The sequence below is a fragment of the Oncorhynchus nerka genome, linkage group LG2 (genome assembly GCF_034236695.1).
Source record: "Oncorhynchus nerka isolate Pitt River linkage group LG2, Oner_Uvic_2.0, whole genome shotgun sequence".
Taxonomy (NCBI): domain Eukaryota; kingdom Metazoa; phylum Chordata; class Actinopteri; order Salmoniformes; family Salmonidae; genus Oncorhynchus; species Oncorhynchus nerka.
Genome location: NC_088397.1, coordinates 65,494,113 through 65,514,810, shown reverse-complemented (window position 1 = coordinate 65,514,810; position 20,698 = coordinate 65,494,113). Strand labels below are relative to the sequence as shown.

At 43.8% G+C, this 20,698-nt stretch overlaps 1 protein-coding gene across 2 annotated transcripts in view; it reads right to left on the bottom strand.

The window, feature by feature from the left end:
- Positions 1-17,643, bottom strand: part of LOC115139951 (FYVE, RhoGEF and PH domain-containing protein 5-like) — a 44,866-nt gene extending 27,223 nt beyond the window's left edge. For both annotated transcript variants that reach the window (XM_029677861.2, XM_029677869.2), the window contains exons 1-4: positions 17,383-17,643; positions 10,569-13,341; positions 687-846; positions 511-569 (exon numbers count right to left, since the gene is read on the bottom strand). In XM_029677861.2, the coding sequence (XP_029533721.1) occupies positions 511-569; positions 687-846; positions 10,569-13,341; positions 17,383-17,392 (3,002 nt within the window). In that variant the 5' untranslated portion in view covers positions 17,393-17,643. The remainder of the gene's footprint in view (positions 1-510; positions 570-686; positions 847-10,568; positions 13,342-17,382) is intronic.
- Between the last annotated feature and the right edge of the window lie 3,055 nt (positions 17,644-20,698).

The window sequence follows — 20,698 nt, the reverse complement described above, 5'->3', positions numbered from 1 at the left end:
CGAAGTTAACCATTTTCACTGCAGTGTCCAAAACGTCTTTCAAGCTGTCAGGCATTCCCTTGGCAGCAAGAGCCTCTCAGTGGATGCTGCAGTGTACCCAGGTGGCGTCGGGAGCAACTGCTTGCACGCGCGTTACCATTCCGCTATGTATCCCTGTCATGGCTTTTGCACCATCAGTACAGATACCAACATGAGCAGCAGCTACGTTTGGCTACATAGTGGAATTCCCGCGAGAGAGTAACGGTTAATGTGATTATTTGACTAGGCTACCTGTATTTGACATTGTGTTGTTATTTCGCTGAACACTAGATGGTTGAATTTTATTCTTGGCAGTGAAACGAGGCTACTCAGGAAAGAAATAAAACTCACCCAAATGTATAGCCCAGTTGGAAAATATAAATGGACTGTTTGAAAATGTGCAGAAAATGTGAATCACATTTTTATTTGGCGTACCCCCTACGGCATTGCGCGTACCCCAGCATGGGAATACCTGTTCTATGTGATACTCACAATCTCTCAGTGTCCACCAGCTCTTTGGCAATGTAGAAGGCTCTGGATCGACCATCGCTCTGTCAAGAACAACATTATCACTAACAAATCTCTGTTTAATAGCAAACATAATACAATAGCAATATCTTAACTTATTTTTTAACACTCAAGCCGTTTCAAAGGTTTTGAAGTCTCACCTGTCTGCCATATGTGTTATCTTCTCCTCCCTCCTCCTCCTCCTCCTCAGAGGTGCGTCCTTGGTCCTCCTCCTCAGCTGTCCCTCCCCTCGCCTCACCCGATGACCCACCAGGGGGACCAACAGCTAGGGAGCACACGGTGTAGGCTTCTGTATAGGCACTGAATGGACAGGACCGAATCAGAGTATCAGTATACTGTAGTTCACACTTCACACACACAGTTCAACAAACACACACAGGTCAACAAACACACACAGGTCAACAAACACACACAGACAAACAAACAAACACACACATACGTATCAACATATGAGAGTTTATTTCCAAAACACATTTGTGTTTTTTCGCTAGAAATGATTGATTATGGGTATCATCACGTGTGTAAAATATTACTCTTCTCAGATTTTTTATTAATAGATTTTAGATGTTTATTGAAATGTGTTTTATTTGCAAAATGCTATACACTGAGTGTACAAAACATTATGAACACCTAATCTTTCAATGACATAGACTGACCAGGTGAATCCATGTGAAAGCTATGATCCCTTATTGATGTCACTTGTTAAATCCACTTCAATCAGTGTAGCTTAAGGGGAGGAGACAGGTTAAAGAAGAGAAGGATTTTTAAGCCTTGAGACAATTGAGACATGGGTTGTGTATGTGTGCCATTCAGAGGGTCAATGGCAAGACAAAAGATGGATGATGGGTTCAAAGTGACTTTGAACGGGTTATGGTAGTAGGTGCCAGGTGCACCGGTTTCTGTGTTTCAAGAACTGCAACACTGCTGGGTTTTTTCATGCTCAACCGTTTCCAATGTGGGGCCTCCAGAGTGGTGCAGTGGTCTAAAGGCACTGCATTACTACAGATCCAGGTTCGATCCCGGGCTGTGAACAGACGGCCATGTACGGGAGACCCATAAGGTGGCGCAGGGTAGGGTTTGGCCAGCTGGGATTCCCTAATCCCATCGCACTCCAGCGACTCCTGTGACTGGCCGGGCGCCTGCACACTGATTTTGGTCGCCAGTTGTACAGTGTTTCCTCTGACACATTGGTGCAGCTGGCTTCCTGATTAAGCGTGCAGTGTGTCAGGAAGCAGTGCGGCTTGACAGGGTCGTGTTTCGGAGGACCTTCGCCTCTCCTGAGTCCGTATGGGAGTTGCAGCGATGGGACAAGACTGTAAGCACCAATTGGATATAATGAAATTGGGGAGAAAAAGGGGTACAAGTTTTTTTTAAATGTCAAAGAATGGTCCACCACCCAAAGGACATCCAGCCAACTTGAAATAACTGTGGGAAGCATTGGAGTCAACATAGACCAGCATCTCTGTGGAACGCTTTGGACACCTTGTAGAGTCCATGCCCCGAGGAATTGAGGGTAAAGGGGAGAGGGGGTGCAACTCAATATTAGAAAGGTGTATATCCATTGTTTTGCTGGAATGGAATGCTTGTATCCTGTATATTTGACTGTGATATGTCCCATCCAGCCATCTTAAGATGAATGCACTAAGTCGCTCTGGATAAGAGTCAATGTTTATATAAAGATGTCATATTACTGTATTGATTAATAATAATACAAATAATAATAATATTGATGTGACAAATGTATAATTTCTATAGTTCTCTCACACACATACAGTGCAATACCATAACTGTTTTGTTGGTAAACTGAAATCTGGCAGATGAGGAGGGAGAGAGAGACCGAGAGTGTGAGAGATAGAGTGAGTGAGTGAGTGAGTGAGTGAGTGAGTGAGTGAGTGAGTGAGTGAGTGAGTGAGTGAGTGAGTGAGTGAGAGAGAGAGAGAGAGAGAGAGAGAGAGAGAGAGAGAGAGAGAGAGGGGCAGTAGTGAACTCATCAAAGATATTGCTAAACCAAAGGACATTTACAGGGAGGCATTATGAAACTGGAATTCATCGGATGGACAGTGGATCAAATCCATAAAAGACAAAACTCTAATTGTTAGACAGATAAAATATTATAAAACATAATAAAAAAAACATTCTTCAGATTAATATGAAGTCCGGAGACAGAGTGAGACACAGCTTGTCTTCAGTTGGTGTCCATTTCCAAACCAACACAGAGAGATCTGGTAACGCGTCTTTATAGGAAATTAAGAGGAACATGTCAGATCAATGGAAAGGAGGATTAATCAACCCCAGAGTGATCTCTCATAGGCCACGGTGTCGCCAGTTGATGAATGGCTCATAATAACTCAAAGGCTCTTAGAGAAACTAATTAAAAACCATTTGTTCAGGAAGAGAACGGTGTTAGAGTAATGTTTCAAGATTCTATCTGCCCACTCCAACGCACTGTATGTATGTATGCCGTTTCAATCATTAATGTCTTCATCTACAGACCACAACATGAACTCTTATCTTCATACAGCTTTTTCATTGATATAAAGTCTATAAAGTTGTTTCAATACACTGAGTGCCCAAAACATTAGGAACACCTGCTCTTTCCATGACATAGACTGACCAGGTGAAGCCAGGTGAAAGCTATGATCCCTTATTGATGTCACCTGTTAAATCCACTTTAAAGAAGGATATTTCAACATTAGACAAATGAGACCTGGATAGTGCATGTGTGCCATTGCGAGGGTGAATGAGCAAGACAAAAGATTTAAGTGCCTTTAACGGGTTATGGTAGTAGGTGCCAGGGCACCGGTTTTAGTGTTTCAAGAACTGCAACACTGCTGAGTTTTTCACACAACAGTTTCCTGTGTGCATCAAGAATGGTCCACCACCCAAAGGACATCCAGCCAACTTGACACAACTGTGTGAAGCATTGGAGTCAACATGGGCCAGCATCCCTGTGGAACTCCCTGTGCCCCTACGAATTGAGGCTGTTCTGAGGGCAAAAGGGGGTGCAACTCAATATTAGGAGTGTGTTCCTACTGTTTTGTACACAGTGTATTTCAGTTTCCTCCACATAATTTGTCTCTTAGTCAGAGCAGTCCTACTCTCCTCTCTCCATAAAGCTTTATCTGTGAGATATATGACGCAAATGAATTGCACTCAACCGTCTGAGTTGACTTTATATGCCTCCATGTTAAAATACTGCTGTAATAATAGCAAAGCTACAGTATGTGGAGGACCATCAGAAGTATGGATAGCATGAATGTGAAATTATGACAATAGATAGACAATAGATTCAGCGTGTGGAGAGACCAATAAACCTTCTATAGTGCCTCCAGCGACACAGCCATACCCAGGCCATGGGATAGGATGGTACATGCTGACAGATGCACTTCTGCTGGGAGCCTGGGTGGATAAGGTAATGATTGAGGCTCAGTGGGGAGAGTGCGCTAATGCTCTAATGACAACACATCCGTGAGTTAGCAGCGTGGCAGACCCCGGTGCTTCTTATTGCTGTGACAGTGTGAATGCTGTGCTTCACTGCATGCTCCAATGGGTTTAACAACACTGAAATGTACATTAGACAATTCTCAAAAACATTTAACAACATGTATGGGGTTCCATTCTTTGCTTCTCACAGATAGGAAGTTACTACACTGAACAAAAATATAAACGCAACATGTAAAGTTTTAGTCCCATGTTTCATGAGCTGAAATAAAAGAACCCAGAAATGTTCCATACGCACAGAAAGCTTATTTCTCTCAAATGTTGTGCACAAATGTGTTTACATCCCTGTTAGTGAGCATATCTCCATCCACCTGACAAGTGTGGCGAATCCAGAAGCTGATTAAACAGAATGATCATTACACAAGTTGCACCTTGTGCTGGGGACGATACAAGGCCACATAAAATGTGCAGTTTTGTCACACAACCCAATGCCACAGATGTCTCAAGTTTTGACGGAGCGTGCAATTGGCATGCTGACTGCAGGAATGTCCACCATCACTGTTGCCAGATCATTTCATGTTCTTTTCTCTACCATAAGCCGCCTCCAATGTCATTTTAGAGAATTTGGCAGTACGTCCAACTGTCCTCACAACTGAAAACCACGTGATTGGCATCGTGTGAGCGAGTGGTTTGCTGATGTCAACGTTGTGAACAGTGTGCCCCATAGTGGCGTTGGGGTTAAGGTTATGGGCAGGCATAAACTATGGACCACGAACACAATTGTATTTTATCAATGGCTATTTTAATGCACAGAAATGCCGTGACGAGATCCTGAGGCCCATTGTGAAGCCCATTTTTTCAAGGTATCTGTGACCAACAGATGCCCAATTAATTTATTTCAATTGACTGATTTCCCCATGTGAACTGTAACTCAGTAAAATCTTCGAAATTGTTGCATGTTACGTTTATATTTTTGTTCAGTACATGTGCACAATAACTGCTGATTAAATTATGTGTTGTTCCACTATAACAGTAAGAATATATTAACATACAGTACCAGTCAAAAGTTTGGACACAACTACACATTCAATGGTTTTTCTTTATTTGTACTATTTTCTAAATTGTATAATAATAGTGAAGACATCAAATCTATGAAATAACACATATGGAATCATGTAGTAAGCAAAAAAGTGTTAAACAAATCTAAATATATTTTATACTTTAGATTCTTCAAAGTAGCCACCCTTTGCCTTGATGACAGCTTTGCACACTCTTGGCATTCTCTAAACCAGCTTCATGAGGTGGTCACCTGGAATACTTTTCAATCAATCGGTGTGCCTTGTTAAAAGTTCATTTGTGGAGTTTCTTTCCGCTTTAATCAGTTTGAGCCAATTAGTTGTGTTGTGACAAGGTAGGGATGGTATACAGAAGATATCCCTATTTGGTAAAAGACCAAGTCCATATTATGGCAAGAATAGCTCAAATAAGAAAGAGAAACAACAGTCCTTAATTACTTTAAGACATGAAGGTCAGTCAATACGGAACATTTCAAGAACTTTGATGAAACGGGCTCTCATGAGGATTGCCACAGGAAAGGAAGACCCAGAGTTACCTCTGCTGCAGAGGATAAGTTCATTAGAGTTACCAGCCTCAGAAATTGCAGCCCAAATAAATGCTTCACAGAGTTCAATTAACAGACACATCTCAATATCAACTGTTCAGAGGAGACTGTGTGAATCAGGCCTTCGTGGTCAAAGTTCTGCAAAGAAACCACTAATAAATGACACCAAGAAGAAGAAGAGACCTGCTTGGGACAAGAAACATGAGTAATGGACATTAGACCGGTGGAAATCTGTCCTTTGGTCTGAGTCCAAATTTGAGATTTCTGGTTCCAACCGCTGTGTCTTTGTAAGACTCGGAGTAGGTGAACGGATGATCGCTGCATGTGTAGTTCCCATGGTGAAGCATGGAGGAGGAGGTGTGATGGTGCTTTGCTGGTGACACTGTCAGTGATTTATTTAGAATTCAAGGCACACTTAACCAGCATGGCTACCACAGCATTCTGCAGGGATACGCCATCCCATCTGATTTGAGCTTAGTGGGACTATCATTTGTTTTTCAACAGGACAATGACCCAACACACCTCCAGACTGTGTAAGGGCTATTTGACCAAGAAGAAGAGTGATGAAGTGCTGTATCAGATGATCTGGCCTCCACAATCACCCGACCTCAACTCAGTTGAGATAGTTTGGGATGAGTTGGACTGCAGAGTGAAGGAAAAGCAGCCAACAAGTGCTCAGCATATGTGGGAACTCATTCAAGACTGTTGGAAAAGCATTCCAGGTGAAGCTGGTTAAGAGAATTCCAAGAGTGTGCAAAGCTGTCATCAAGGCAAAGGGTGGCTACTTTGAAGAATCTCAAATATAAAATATATTTAGATTTGTTCAACTTTTTTTGGTTACTACTTAATTCCATATGTGTTATTTCACAGTGTGATGTCTTAACTATTATTTATAGGTAGAAAATGTATTTATTTATATATATTTGAATTATTTGTAGAAAATAGTAAAAATAAAGAAAAACTCTTGAATGAGTAGGTGTATCCAAACTTTTGACTGGTACTGTATATAGCAGATTAATACCTTCCCAGTTAATGCTAGTGCTGTGGACCAAATCGGACCATTAAGTCAGTTCTCAGTTTTCAAACTCAAAATCATTTCCCACCAAAACCACTTCTTAATCTCAGCATGTTACAACTTCCGCACTCTGGCAACACAAGGCAATAGCATCCCAGTCTCTGCAGAATTTGTGCTATGCTGTTTTAGGACAGCTGAAGGCTAAATCTACAGTGGCAAATTACAAAAGGAGTTAAACAATTATTCTTACCCGCTTCCCCAGGCTCTTTGTGAGCCTATTTGTTCCTTCTTCTGATAGTGGGAGGGTAAGTGGACACCGCTCAATGACCTTAAATATACTTAAGGATTTGGTTTATTGGATAGTAAGTATTCTACAGTGGCTAAAATAGTGAAAATACATGTATAGAAAACTGGGGTACAAATCATGTTCAGTGCTGTGCTGTTAATGCTATCACAAGAGGTGTAACACGGTGCTGGACTGTTTCTGCATTAAACACCACAAACAACTCAAGACAACCACATATTGGCTTAAGCAGACTGGCACCAAGGCTACTGGAGGTGTTAGGTCACCCTACTGTTACATCTCAACTTGGTGCATGCCAGTTGAGGTACAGTACTGTATGTACTGTAAGCCCTGTAAAGTCCTCCACCCCCTCTCTTGTCCGGCATTTTGCATAAATAGGGAAGTGGGCGCTCAAAGGCAGTACGATTCCTCCCACGGATGACCTGACAATGACCTCACAGGTTCCACACCCAGGCCTTCCTCCAGCCAACACCTAGCCTACAAACAGAACCCCTGAGCACTGCTGACCAACCTCCACCCAACACCTACAGACAGAGCCCCGGACCACTGCTGACCAACCTCTACCCAACACCTACAGACAGAGTCCCGGACCACTGCTGACCAACCTCCACCCACCACCTACAGACAGAGCCCCGGACCACTGCTGACCAACCTCCACCCACCACCTACACACAGAGCCCCGGACCACTGCTGTCCAACCTCCACCCACCACCTACACACAGAGCCCCGGGACCACTGCTGACCAACCTCCACCCAACACCTACAGACAGAGCCCCGGACCACTGCTGACCAACCTCCACCCACCACCTACACACAGAGCCCCGGACCACTGCTGACCAACCTCCACCCAACACCTACAGACAGAGACCCGGACCACTGCTGACCAACCTCCACCCAACACCTACACACAGAGCCCCGGACCACTGCTGACCAACCTCCACCCACCACCTACACACAGAGCCCCGGACCACTGCTGACCAACCTCCACCCAACACCTACAGACAGAGCCCCGGACCACTGCTGACCAACCTCCACCCACCACCTACACACAGAGCCCCGGACCACTGCTGACCAACCTCCACCCAACACCTACAGACAGAGCCCCGGACCACTGCTGACCAACCTCTACCCAACACCTACAGACAGAGTCCCTGACCACTGCTGACCAACCTCCACCCAACACCTACAGACAGAGTCCCGGACCACTACTGACCAACCTCCACCCAACACCTACAGACAGAGCCCCTGACCACTGCTGACCAACCTCCACCCAACACCTACAGACAGAGCCCCTGACCACTGCTGACCAACCTCCTGCAGAAACTACAGTCTGATCCTTCTGACCATTACAAACTGATCAACAGCCAAATTGTCTGCTATGCTAAATAAAGACAGTCAACATGTGCAGTCTAAACCCATATCAGTTCAAATGTTAGAGTAAAATACAGTAAGACGTGTGGTTGGTACAGGATCTCTGACCCTTTATTTGCAAACAAACAATTTCATTTCAAATGTCTTAGTGCCAATGTATAATTTTAATGTGAACTGAACATCATTTGGATGCTGATGATGCAACAACATGCAACAGCATCACCAATTCAGAGGATTCCCAGAGTCCTGTGTATCAACACACCCTTATGATTACCTCCCATGCACCTCCAGAATAATAAACGTGGCTACTATGCTGAGGGCAACACATCATAGAGCACACAGAATACTGAGATTGCATCTCCCAATCCTGTTTCTGATTGGCTGGAGGGAAGAGGGATGACTCCAAAATGCTCTGACAATTAATCATCTGGGGTGGTCTGTATAATAAGGGTGCAGTACTGTGGGGGTGCAGGGGGGGGGGTAATCTCAGCCCAGCACTGGAGATCATCCCCGCAAAAACCATAACAGGAGAATACTCTGCATTTCACACAGTTCACTTCACTATGGACTCAGCTTGTCCAACAAAACAGAATCCCTTGTCCACTGTCCAGCCCCACCAAACCATGGGACTCGTAGGTAGGGGAGAGTTGGGTAAGTTGAAAAGATAATTTCATTCAGCATCACTCCGTCAAAAGAAATATAGTATTCTTTCTAACAAATATACCTACATATATTTCAGGATGTTGTGTATCCCTGGAAATAATCAGAATTCAAGTAAACATTACTGTTTTGAAAACATAGTCCAAAAAAAAGGGTATGGGGTAAGTTAGGCAGCGGTACAGGGTAAGTTAAGCAGCGGTACAGGGTAAGTTAAGCAGCGGTACAGGGTAAGTTAAGCAGCGGTACAGGGTAAGTTAAGCAGCGGTACAGGGTAAGTTAAACAGCGGTACAGGGTAAGTTAAGCAGCGGTACAGGGTAAGTTAAACAGCGGTACAGGGTAAGTTAAGCAGCGGTACAGGGTAAGTTAAGCAGCGGTACAGGGTAAGTTAAGCAGTGGTACAGGGTAAGTTAAGCAGCGGTACAGGGTAAGTTAGGCAGCGGTACAGGGTAAGTTAAGCAGCGGTACAGGGTAAGTTAAGCAGCGGTACAGGGTAAGTTAAGCAGCGGTACAGGGTAAGTTAAGCCGCCTACAAATTTCTGTACCGAACAAAATATTACCACTACCTTTTTAAACCATGTCCATCTTGATTTCCCAAATACAATTCAACACAATCACAATCGCTTTTTTGTCTTATAATCATTTTAAGCATCTTTTAACACAGGCTTAACATCTAAGAAATACTTTGTACTTTTTTCAAACACTTTTAACATAGGCTAGGCTCTATTGTTACCTCATATCCCAGCGATAAAGCCTTGCATATTACGCCTGCGAAGAAAACACTTCAATTTTCTCAACTTGCTATTGGCTCAACCATTGGCTCAACTTACCTCAAGGCAAAGAATGTTTACCATATTAGCCCATGCTAAGTTTAGGACCTCATATTGAAGCTTAAAGAGTGATGTATAGAACAATATTAAAATGATCAAATCAAATGTTTTTGGTCACATACACATATTTAGCAGATGTTATTGCGGGTGTAGCGAAATGCTTTTGTTCCTACAGTAGCTCCAACAGCGCAGTTGGAGCTAGGTTTTGACACAAGCATCGTGTAACCTCAACACAATAAATTAATTTGACTTGGTGAAAATCTTTTTTTTACCCGAACTTGCTTACCACTTTTTCCATGTGGTTTCCTCCTTCACAGACTACATGAAATGATGACCTCTTCCAAAATATTTGGTCAAATGATACATAGTGTGTAGGGTTTCCAACAAACAAGGGTGGCCCAAACTACCCATTTGGCTCAATTTACCCCACTCTCCCCTACCGTATCCCTTAGGTAGCCATCCAAGGCAGAAAAACTATGAACTGCCCAAATGAATTGTTATGTCCGTTCCTGAATGATTTATTCACTCCTACAGATGTAGAATCTTAATTTGAGCCAGTTTACTAAAGCAATAAATGTGAATTATTATGTGGATTATAATTAATGGACATTTTTGCAGAGGTTGATACATGTTTCCTAAGGGAAAATCAAGTCAGAACTACAAGTTTAAAATGTTGCACACACACATGCATACACACACCAATAACACACAAGGCCAAACTATACAACTTAAAATCCAAGTCAGTAGTTAAGCTCAAGGTATAAACAAAAATGTCCCCATACCTTTCAGGCTCCTGCTCAGACGATTGAGCATTTCTCTCATACCCAGGGAAGCTACTCATATCCACATAACCATCTGTGTCATTGGCAGAAGACAGCGCCCGACTCGGATGATCAAAAAACTCTGCAAAGGTCCCCGGTCGTACAGGCCTCCGAGAGGGGATCTGGATGTTCTCATAGTCGGAGTTGAGAGTCTGGGCGGGCATATTCTCGTAGTCTGATGTGTCAGCGTTGGGGAAGGAGATGGAGCGGGGTTTAGTCAGGGGGAGGGGGGTGAAGGGGGCGAGAGTGCGATCCTCGAAGGACTCTACCCGGGCCACGCTGCGGTTGAGGAAAGCCACAGAACCCCTTTTTCTTTTCCCGTCCTTATAGAACAGAAAGGTGGATGGGGACTCTGGAGAGCGCTTGGGCTTACTGACTGTCCAGGACTTGAGCTGCGGGGAGCTGCCTGTGCTGCGCCTATCTGAATCAAGGACCCTGGCAGGGCCGTGGTGGCTGGACTCAGAGGAGGACCTGGAGGAGGACACGTTGACATCCACCAGCAGCTTGCTCTCCGTCTTTCTCCTGAATTTCAACATCAGGAAGCGCTTGAAGGAGGACTTCATCTTCTTCTGCCTGTCTGGGGAGTCTCCCTCGATGAACAGGGACGGAGAACTTTTGGTGATGGGCTTCTTGGTGATGTAGGCCAGCTCGAAGGGAGGAGGGATGTCCACCATTGATGTAGGGGTGGACAGGCCGCTGGAGGGCAGGGGGCTTCGCTGGGAGAAGCTTCCAGAAGAGCCCGTGACACACGGCAGAGAGAGGCTGTCCTCCCTCCTCTCCCCCGGGGAACCCTGGCCCTCCCTGTACACACTTAGGGGCAGGTCACGTCCCTTCATGGAGAAGGAGCGGGGGTACAGGAGAAAGCGATGTGGTTTGGATGAGCTATTGGCCCGGGTTGAGTTTAACATGGGGCTGCTGCTCAATGCGGGTCCCCTCCGGTCCAATCCCACCTCGCAGTAGTTCTGAACATGGAACTCTGAGCCCGCCTCCTCAGGGACCGTCTCAGGTACATAACCAGGCACTTTCCCCGACAGTGACCGGGACCTGGTGACAATGGACTTCCTGTCAAAAGGCAGGAAATTCTCCCCCTCTGAGTCCAGGCCGGCCTCTTCGTAGACATGCTCATCACTGAGGTTCTCTTCTGTGTCTGTTTCATCCAGGTAGGGAATGATGTGGCCCTCTAGGTCCTCCTCATCCCTGAACACATCAGAGTCATCTGTGGAGCGCAGCTGGCTGTCAGAGAACAACAAGACCTGGGAGGTCTCTGTGTCCGCTGGCACAGAGATGGACAGCAGCCTGAAACGGGGCTGGTTGTTACTCTGGTTAAAGAAAGCCTCCACCGTCTGGAATCCAGGCATCCTTCTCTGACATGAACCTGTCATGTTCTCCCTGTCATCCTTATCATCGTCATCTATCTCAACGTAGTCCTCAGAGGAAACACACTCAATCTTCCCCATGTCGTCAGAGTCATCACACAGCGAGTCATTGTCACCTATGGCTGAATACTCACTGGGTTCCATGGTCTCTGTGGTGGCCAGTGAAGATTCCTCCGGAGTGCTCTCACTCTCTGCCAATCCGTGAACTTTGCCCTCTGTGGGGCTCTGCTCTGGGTTCACAATGTCCTCAGTTGAGATGTAATAAGGCTCCAGGCTGGGTTCAGCTGCTTCTTCCTCTGTCTCAAAGAGTTGATTTGCTTTATGGTGGCTTAGTTGGCAATCACCTCCTTCCATTTTGTACTGAATAGTCATGGGGTCTTCGTCAATGATGGAAAATGGTTGGTACCTTTCTACTCTCTCATTTGAGGGACCAATTACATTATTTCCATCGTCCTCCTGTAGGACATTGTGAGGACTACCAGGGTTAGGTAAGGATTCCTCTGCTTCCTCCTCATCCTCCTTGAAGGATGAAGGCTCTTGGGTAACAAGGTCATCTTTGTTGTCTTTGATGAGAGCTATGGGTTCCTCAGAAAGAGATTCTGTTACTTCGTCTGCTGTGCTATCAGCTGCTTCTTTTTCTTCCTCTCTTCGGGACTCCACCTCCTGCTCCCTCTCCTCCTCTACATCCCTCTCCTCTTTCCCAGGCCCAGTTTCACAGGGGTAGCATGCTGACTCCTCCTCCTCAATGCTGGTTATGGAGAGGTCGCACACTGAGAGGCCATCTTTGTCGGCCAGCGCCTCGCCTGCATAGCTGCCCTCAGCGTCGATGTCATCATTGATGTACGAATCGATCATCTCCACCGTGTCCTCTGAGTCAATTGTGAATCCAGCATTACTGACCGTCAGCATTTCCAAAGAATCCACCTCCTCTGTTTGAACCCTGTCAGTTAACCTCCAGTCCTCCTCTTCCTCCTGCATCATCTTTTCCTCCTGTTCCCTCTGCTCTTCATACCCATTCTCGTTGACCCCTGAACTGAGAGTGTCTGAAGAATACTGAGGTTCCACTGGCTCCTCCTCTAGCCCCTCCCCTCCACTTAAAGAGTCCTCTGGCTCGTTCTCCTGGTCCAGCTCCTCGTCTGAGGGCAGCAGGTCCTTGTTGGCGCACCCCTCCTGGCTGTTGTTGGAGAACAGGGAAGAGTCACGCCCCTCAAGATCATGTGGTACTTTGGGTTTGGGGGCAATGGGAGGTTTGGGGCCCCTGGCTGAGGAGCAGGGCCGGGACATGAGTGGGGATGGCAGCTTGAAGGAGAGGTGACTCACAAGCTTTGGTTTAGGAGCAAGAGGAGGCTTCTTAAAATCTGAAAACAAAACAAAAGAGATCATCATTAGTGACTTCAATCAGAAATGTAATATTCAAAACATACAGGGGAGGAATCGTGAGGTTAGCGATCTGCACAAAAAAAAACAATTAACTAGGAGTTCAAGGAACAATGCATATAGCGTCAGAAGAGATTTAAATACTGTAGGCTATCTTTAAAACAACTTTCATTACACTAGCTCATATCATTATGAAAAGCATTGCCTAAGTTATTTCTAACTATCTTTGTGCCATGATAGCCTTCAAACAGATAGGGAACCTGGGAAGGGTATTGCAAGTGGACACTTTTCTTAGAGGGACAAAAGTTACAACACGAAAGGATTTATTAAAGGATTTCCCCCAAGTCACTTCCTGCGATTCACTGGAGAGAAGCCCCTCTCAGACTGTTTCTGCTCTTTTGAAGGTGTGAGTATCAAAGGACAAAACAACAAAAGATAACACATGACAGCACAACTGGTCAAACATGACCTCAACAGATCAATCAACTATATGATCTCCATCCCTTGAGGAAAACAGCACCCCTAGCTGGACCATGAAGAACCAATCAGATTCTCCATAAAGTTGCAATGTGACATGCATCATAGGCTGTGCATCATAGCCCAATTCTGATATTCTTTTCACTAATTGGTCTAATATCATTGACAACTTTGTCATAAATCCATAATGGCATTATCAAAAGAATATCTGGTGTAAATAAAATCCTCATCACTCATGTGTTTAGAAATGCATATTATACTAGATATATTAGATATACACTATATATACAAAAGTATGTTGACACCCCTTCAAATTATGGGATTTGGCTATTTGAGCCACAATGTTGCCGACAGGTGTATAAAATCGTGCACACAGCCATGCAAACTCCATAGACAAACATTGACAGTAGGAATGGCCCGTACTGAAGAGCTCAGTGACTTTCAACGTGGCACAGTCATAGTATTCCACCTTTCCAACAACTCAGTTTGTAACATTTCTGCCCTACTAGAGCGGCCCGGTCAACTGTAAGTGCTTTTATTGTGAAGTGGAAACATCTATGAGCAACAACGGCTCAGCCGCAAGGTGGTAGGCCACAGAAGCTCACAGAACGTGGCCGCTGAGCACTGAAGCACATAGCGCATAAAAATGATCTGTCCTCGGTTGGAACACTCACCACCGAGTTCCAAACTGCCTCTGGAAGCAAAGTCAGCACAAGAACTGTCCGTCGGGAGCTTCATGAAATGGGTTTCCATAGCCGAACAGCCGCATACAAGCCTAAGATCAACATGCGCAACGCGAAGCTCGCCGCCATTGGACTCTGGAGCAGTGGAAACGTGTTCTCTAGAGTGATGCATCACACTTCAGCATCTGGCAGTCCGACGCACAAATCTGGTTTTGGCGGATGCCAGGAGAACACTACCTGCCAGAATCCATAGTACCAACTGTCAAGTTTGGTGGAGGAGGAATAATGGTCTGGGGTTCTTTTTCATGGTTCGGGCTAGTCCCCTTAGTTCCAGTGAAGGGAATTCTTAATGCTACAGCATACATTCTAAACAATTCTGTGCTTCCAAATTTGTGGCAACAGTTTGGGGAAGGCCTTTTCTTGTTTTAGCATGACAATGCCCCCGTGCACAAAGCGAGGTCCATACAGAAATGGTTTGTCGAGATCGGTGTGGAAGAACTTGACTGGCCTGCACAGAGACCTGACCTCAACCCCATCGAACACCTTTGGGTTGAATTGGAACACCGACTGCGAGCCAAGCCTAATTGCCCAACATCAGTGGCCAACCTCACTCATGCTCTTGTGGTGGAATGGAAGCAAGTCCCCGCAGCAATGTTCAAACATCTAGTGGAATGCCTTCCAGAAAAGTGTAGGCTGTTATAGCAGCAAAGGGGGGACCAACTTCATATTAATGTCCATGATTTTGGAATGAGATGTTTGGTCATGTAGCTTATATTTAGACTATCAACATCAATTTCCCTAAACACTGCATCACAGATAACTACTGCATTGTAGTTTTTCACAGTCTCAAATATACACTACAGACCTAGTGACTGTTTCACACTTGGGACTTCAATGGTTTAAATAATATGATTGGAATTGCATGATCAATTCTATATCTAAGCAACAATTTGCTCTCTATTAGGCTTGCCACCAATGGCTATAGGCTATCCCAGTCTGTGGCATTATGATCCCAGGTCTTGTCAACTTCCACCAATTATTGTAGTCTGCACAAATCAGTAAGCAAAATATTGTTGAGAAGACTTCCAAAATATGTTTAAAATAGATATTTTCTGGATGTTGAAAAAACATACTTTCCGGATGTTAAAATCATGTTGAAAAGATGTCATTACAGACATTGAAATAACGTATTTTATTGAAATTGAAAATAGGTATTTTAAAGAATTTTGGTTATTGATTCTATGGCCAAATATCAACAGCACATTAATTCTCAATGAAGTTATTAGCATTATATCACAATAATCATTTGTACAACTATTTTATATAGGAAAGTGGGCCAAACTGAAGATTGCAACATAGAATATTTATTATTGCTCCCATCTGTCACATGCACTTATGTTAGCTTTTTCAAAAGTGTTAAATCTGGCAGCAATGATACTTAAGTTAAAGTAGTCCAATTTACAGAATAAACCAACAGACAACTTCAGCTACAATGAGATTTATTTCTTGCTATGACTGTGATATGTTGTTGTTTATCTACATTAGTTGAATGCACTGACTGTAAGTCTGCTAAATTACCAAAATGTAATGAGCTCCGCCCCCAAACAAGTACACAATTTGGTTGGCCCAAACCAGACCAGAACTGAGCGAATCATAGACATCGAGGCTATGTTTTACAAGTTTGTACAGTACAGTACAGTACAGTAGAGCACCGTAGAGTACAGTACAGTACAGTACAGTAGTTTTATTCAGAGAGTAGTGTAGAGTAGAGTAAAGTAGAGTACAGGAAAGTACAGATTAATTCAATATAGTAGAGTTTCATTCAGCAGAGTATAGTGCAGTACAGTTTAGTAGTTGAGTTGAGTTGAGTAAAGTAGGGTACAATACATTATACTGTACAATACTGGAGCTTGGCGGTATACCGTATTTTACTATATACAGGTATTGATGCACAGACCAGTTTGGGTTTCTACATTATTTCAATGTTTGGTTTGTTAACCCTCCTATTATGTTGCGGTTCAATTTGACCCATTTCCACTTTTGAGTTACTAGTTAACTTCTCTTTATCTCCATGAAATTAAATAACTTTTCCTAATTTAGGGTCATGAACTTAACTTCAAAATGTGGACACACTGATGTGTAGATTTTATACAAACATGATGTGGGTCATTTTGACCTGGGGACTTTCATGTGTATAGGTATTTGCACAGGTCCAAAATAAACACGTCTTTGATGTATTTTGTTTTGACTGGTTCTGGTTGCACGTTTATAATTATGTTTGGGTGAAAAGGAGCTTTCCCAAGCTTCTCCTTCTCAGTGTGAGAGCAGCAGATCTCTGACACAGACACTCAAAAATGTCAACAAATAGTTCTTAAATATAGTTTTTGAAATCAAATGTTCGTGTATTTCTTCTTTCCGAAAGGTCTGACAAGACAAAATATCGTTTCGGCTATTTTTACATGATTCTTTGACTGTCTTGAGTGTGTTTAAACTGTGCAGGTGAATCTAACCCATACCACAATGGACATGTTTTTTTTTCCAGCGAAGCACAAGGGTTAAATGGTTACACCACTCAGACGTCTATGAATGTTCCAGATTTTTTTGGGGGACACGACCAAAAATCTACGTGAAATCAAGGCCGCACCAAAAAATGACAGCGTTGGCGTTGGTCCATGCTTAGTGGGAAGTATGTCTCCCTACCTCCACACGCAATCCCTTTCCCATTTTTTTATATGGGTAGGACATACTAATTTTTTATAGGGACAAAACAAAATCTGACAATTAGCGTTTTGTTATTAACTGACCAAAACGTTGTCTAGACCTATATGATTTGTACATTTGTCCAAATTAAAGTGATCTTACCTGTGTTCATTTTCGTGAACCATCCGCGCGAACATCCGAACCGTTTATCATTTATCAATCCTTGTGAGAAAGCAACAACTCGTACATTCCATACAACAATACGTATCCCAAGAAACAGAAAGCAAGCTATTCAAAGACAAGCAAGGTCAAATAATAACTTTAGTTTTCTTATGTCGTTTTTATTTCGTCAAGTTACTTTCCAGCTGTTGTGGTCCTCGCCTGGTGAAGCGCGCATTGTATGTGGTGAGAGGCGCGACTAAATTGATGCACGAGGGTTTGGCGTTGGGTCCTGAGCGCGGGAGGTGCTCCCCTGGCGTTTCCTGAGGAGGAAGCGCCTTTTTCCCTGTCAGGGACTGACTTGCCCTTAAAACAACACACATAGAGGTGGAAAAGTTGAACTTATTATTTAAATTGAGTAGCCTACTAATGAGAGCGGTTAATTTAAATAGAAAAGCATATGGCCATTGCATGAAAAGGCTACACAATGAGTATCTTTTATTTTTACATTCCAATTGCCAATATGGGTAGGCTACTGTAACCCAAGGACATTGTAAGACTCGTTGACCCAGAATGCATTGCCTTTTGGCCCTCATCAGACAGATAGCCTATGTTAAATGCATTGACAAACTGGAATTGACAACATGCATGATATAGAAACAACTGATGGATTTCATGTTGTCCAAGCTGATGAACGTTTTGTGTGTTGAAAATGGTTTTCTTTTCCACATGAGGCTATGTGACCATAGGCTCTGAGACATCCAGCTGAAAACAGAATGTGTGGGATCCCAGAGACTGCTGCCATTTGAACATTGCTTCCTGCCTATACATCTGAAGTCTGATTGGAGGACAGCAGTCCCTTAAAACATTTCTGCATAACAGGAAATTGCTCTCCCTGTTTCCTGCACAAGGAGGCTTCACTTCCTTAGCAACTAATGGACAAAATGAGCACATTTAACCCTTTGGAGTGTTAAAACTCAAATGATGACAATGTAACATCACAGGATGTACACCAAAAATAATTTATATTCCATTACAACAATGAAGCGTTGTGTTTAGGAGACCTCCCTATTTCCTATTGTGGTATACATTTCTATACAGTAGGCCTACTTATAAACCACATTTGGCATATTTATCATGAATGTACCATCTTTCAACTGCCTTGTCCTAAACGCACCCTCAACGGAGTAGATAGAAACCGGAAACATCCGGTTTTCAGGGATACAGCATCTTCAACCAAGCTTCCTTTCCCCCTGGAAACCGGATGTGGGGACCCCACTCAGGCCTGCAATGTCAGGTTAGTCTTACTGTAACATCACAGCAGCTATTATGATCCATGAGTACTGAACTGACTTTACCTCACTCTGTATCTCTCAGGGTGTGACACATGGACACCCACGCGCTCACACACACACACACACACACACACACACACACACACACACACACACACACACAGTCATGTTCAGCTGCAGAGGTAATCCTAGCAATCTCACTGTCACATGCAGTTCAGAGAGAGGCTAAACCCGCACAGAAGGCATGTAGATTTCTGCTCAGGACCACCAAAGAGAAAACTCAGAATGCCGGGATTACAGTGTTCCCAACCCCCAGGACATCCCTCCTTGCTGTGACAGTGAACATGGGAGGATATTGTATAAACTGCCTCTGCCTGAGAAAGGACCATGGGGTGCCATCTTCCTCTTGCTCTCTCTCAAAACATTGAATGGTCAAAAAATCTGGGCACATTAAAGCCGGCCTGGGGATTACTGCAGATATAATTCAACATGCAAAATACATGTGTACACACCCTGACACCCTGAGAGATACAGAGTGAGGTAAAGTCAGTCCCATTGCTGGCACTGGCAGCATTACAATAAGAGACACAGAAGGAAAACATCCAACTGTAGACCTGTCTCGTAAAGAAAAAACTATCTACAGTCCAGTCAAGTGCTCCCAGGCTCAAACTAGACGGCACCACACTCTGATCATATTACACATTGATTAAACATACTTGAATTCAACCACAACTGTATTTCTGCAGAATTATCCTATTTGTACTTTTCAATCAGGGGCAACTTGCATTATGACCAGTCCATATCATTTAAAGCTAATCCCTTAACTTCAATAGGCATGACAACTGTTTTCAACAGTCCCCCAACTCAGGCCAAGTATAGCCTACTAGCAGTACAGATTGTTTTCTGATGATTGAAAAACATTAAGTACCATTACCTCTGACCCCTTTTGTTTGTCCAAGAAGAGTGTTTTCATATTGAGTCAATAAAGGGGAGGGAGGTGGGCTCAGAGAGCAGCCCTGCTCTGTGGTGAGAGAATAATGGATCTCCTGATAACACATGACTGCAGATGTGGAGCACATGAAAATATGTGTTGGGCTCTGAGATGGGGGGGTTTCCTCCACACACGCACACACTCTCTAACACACACACAGAGACAAACACAGCAATCCTTGCCCCCTCCTGAAGGGGAACGGATGTGAAAGAGGGTTAATAGGCCAGTGATGATCTCAGGGCTGGAATGTGAGGTGTTCTATTTAACGTGCCAGCTCCACAAACTGATCTGAGGCCAGTGTTGTCTAACACCTGTGCTGTGTGCAGCCAGCTGTGGTGTTACAGAGCAGGTTGTTGTGGGAGGAGGAGGATGATTAATGGATGGACCCATTCATGTGGCTGCTACACCACATGCAGTAATTAGGTCCACTTGCAAATCAGCATTTATAACCAGAGAGTGAGGAAAAGTGTATGTGTGTCTAAGAGAAAGAAAGAACAAAAGAAGGAACAAAAGAAAGGAAAAAAAGAAAAGAAAGACAAAAGAAAGAAAGAAAACAAATGAACGGGGAGGACGGCTCATGAACCCAGTCAATAACTTCCCTTTATTACAATGCCTTATTCTCCTGGTTGTAACATTCATTAAAGGGAATTACTGACCCAACCAAATGGTATTTATTTGTGCACAGTGTGTTACAGGGGATTTTAACATTAGACTAAACATGGATGGTATTCAGTTGTTTTCTTTAGGAGCATGAAGGACTTTCTGTGAAGCAGCCTCATAGAACAATCTCATGGATGATTTTACAATGACCACATTCTCGTAGGAACAGGTGTTATGTAGAGCCATTCAAAAACAATGACAGCACAGTCAAACCAAGAGCCAGAAAAATCACTTCTTTACACAGTTGGCTGTCAGGCCATGCATCGGAGAGGCACATAAGCATGCTTCTCAGTGCTGTGGTTTGGCTCTATCATACCATGCACAATGGTATGATACTGAAGCATTCCACTATCAGTGCATTCCATAATTATTG